This window comes from Buceros rhinoceros, unplaced genomic scaffold (genome assembly GCF_000710305.1).
Source record: "Buceros rhinoceros silvestris isolate BGI_N320 unplaced genomic scaffold, ASM71030v1 scaffold31909, whole genome shotgun sequence".
Lineage (NCBI taxonomy): Eukaryota > Metazoa > Chordata > Aves > Bucerotiformes > Bucerotidae > Buceros > Buceros rhinoceros.
The window spans coordinates 21497-23682 of record NW_010432643.1 but is presented as its reverse complement, the minus strand read 5'-3'; the positions used below and the strand labels follow the sequence as shown (position 1 = coordinate 23682).

The 2186-nt window shown below is 58.5% G+C and overlaps 1 protein-coding gene across 1 annotated transcript in view; it reads left to right on the top strand.

Annotated features, from left to right (window-relative positions):
• The window catches only part of LOC104500237 (glycosyltransferase-like protein LARGE2), a 5444-nt gene that overhangs the window by 2696 nt on the left and 562 nt on the right, over positions 1-2186 (top strand). Inside the window, exons 8-14 of the mRNA XM_010143847.1 lie at positions 37-99; positions 215-340; positions 492-647; positions 764-927; positions 1208-1486; positions 1810-1956; positions 2132-2184. Of these exons, the coding sequence (XP_010142149.1) occupies positions 37-99; positions 215-340; positions 492-647; positions 764-927; positions 1208-1486; positions 1810-1956; positions 2132-2184 (988 nt within the window). The remainder of the gene's footprint in view (positions 1-36; positions 100-214; positions 341-491; positions 648-763; positions 928-1207; positions 1487-1809; positions 1957-2131; positions 2185-2186) is intronic.

Here is a 2186-nt window from a genome sequence, read left to right as displayed (position 1 = left end):
ATGCGTGGCCGTCTGCGTCACCTGGGCTGGGAGCAGATGTGGCGGCTGACAGCAGAGCGGGAGCTCATGAGCATGCTGTCCACCTCACTGGCTGATCAGGTAACAGTTCCTCCTCCAAGATGGTCAGCCTTGCTGCGTTCTGGTAGCACAGCTGATGCAGGGGGGCCATGATGTCCTCCTCATCCAGCTGTGCACTCACCTTTCTCTTGCCTAGGATATCTTTAACGCGGTGATCAAACAGGACCCAGCCCTGGTGTACCGGCTCCCCTGCTTCTGGAACGTGCAACTCTCTGATCACACCCGTTCGGAACAGTGCTACTCCGAGGTCTCGGATCTCAAGGTGGGTGGGTTTGCAGCTGTTGAGACTGGGGAGGACCTGAAGGACAGTGCATGCACTAGAGGTTTGGGGGAGTCAGCATGTGGTCTGGGGGCTTGGGGCGCACTGGGTGCTGCTGACTTCCCTCTGTAGAGTGATACGCCACTGCCCTCAGGTGATTCACTGGAACTCACCCAAGAAGCTGCGGGTTAAGAACAAGCACGTGGAGTTCTTCCGCAACCTCTACCTGACCTTCCTGGAGTACGACGGGAACCTGCTGCGCAGGGAGCTCTTCGGTTGTGCCAGTCTCCCCAGCCGACCCAGCGACCAGGTGAGAGTTAGTGTGACTTAACCCCAGTGCCAGAGCATGAGGTGGGCAGAGACTCCACACAGCCACCCCAGCTTCCCGTGGGGCCCCTGCTCTCCCTCACCTCCATGGCATTGCAGCTGCAGCAGGCACTGGAGGAACTGGATGAGGATGATCCCTGCTACGATTTCCGCCGGCAGCACCTCACGCAGCACCGGATCCACTTGTTCTTTCTGCAGTATGAGTTCCTGGCCCTTCCCAACCCCACCGATGTCACCCTTGTGGCCCAGCTCTCCATGGACAGGTACTTGCTAGTGGGCCTGGTGGAGGTCAGATCCTGCTTCCACTCCTCTAGGATGGCTCTGCAACTTGGCAGCTATCAGGGATCTCAAAACATGTGTTCCTCATCCTCCCACCAGTGTTTTGCAGTGAGGAGCAACGCCTCAAGCTTGGGGCAGCAATTCCTTCTGCTCCCCCCTGAGCTGCACTCAGTTGGCACGTGGCTCGCTGGCAGGCTCCCAGTTCGGGGTTTGGCCAGGCTGCCCTGGGGCAGGTCAGCTCATGCAGCGCTCTCTGCTTCACAGGTTACAGATGTTGGAGGCCATCTGCAGGCACTGGGCGGGCCCCATCAGCCTGGCACTGTACATGTCAGACGCGGAGGCTCAGCAGTTCCTCCGCTATGCCCAGGCCTCAGAGGTGCTGAGCACCCGCCGCAATGTTGCCTACCACATCGTCTACAAGGAGGGGCAGTTCTACCCCATCAACCTCCTGCGCAACGTGGCCTTGGCCAACACGCAGACGCCGTATGTCTTTCTGACAGACATTGACTTCCTGCCTATGTATGGCCTCTACGATTACCTCAGGTGAGGCTTTCTCCAGCTGGCTTTTGCTCAGCCTGCCAGGCTCCTCAGGCACCGAGGTCTGCAGGACGCCCTGGGCAGCAGTTCTTCTTATGTGCAGAAGCTGTTTCCTTTGTGTTTAACCTTGGGATCCTGCCCTTGCTTTTGTCAAACACCAGTGGATGAGGAAGCAGCCATGGCTGTGAGGGCTGCCCTGTTCCTCCTGCCCCTGCAAAGTCTCTAAACCCATTAATGTTCTTCTGGGCAGGCTGGAGGGGCTGAGGAAGGCTTAGGCTGTGGCCATGGCTCACAGCCTAGGAGGCCTCACACCCTTCCTACTACCACAGGAACTCCATCCAGCAGCTGGAGCTGCCCCAGAGGAAGGCAGCTCTCATCGTGCCAGCGTTTGAGACCCTGCACTACCGCTTGACCTTCCCCAAATCCAAAGCAGAGCTGCTTTCCATGCTGGACATGGGCTCCCTCTACACCTTCAGGTAGGGACTGGAACTGCCCTGTTGTCCAGTGGGGCTGTCAGACCCAGCAGAAGCCAATTTTGTACCCTCGTGCCTTGGGGCCGTGGGGCAGCCAGCTCAGAGGATCCCCTGTGCCCTCTCTATTTCTGGGAGCTGCCAGCTTTCCCCAGCCTCTCACTTCTGTCTCTCCGTGTAGGTACCATGTGTGGCCAAAAGGTCATGCCCCAACTGACTATGCCAAGTGGCGAACA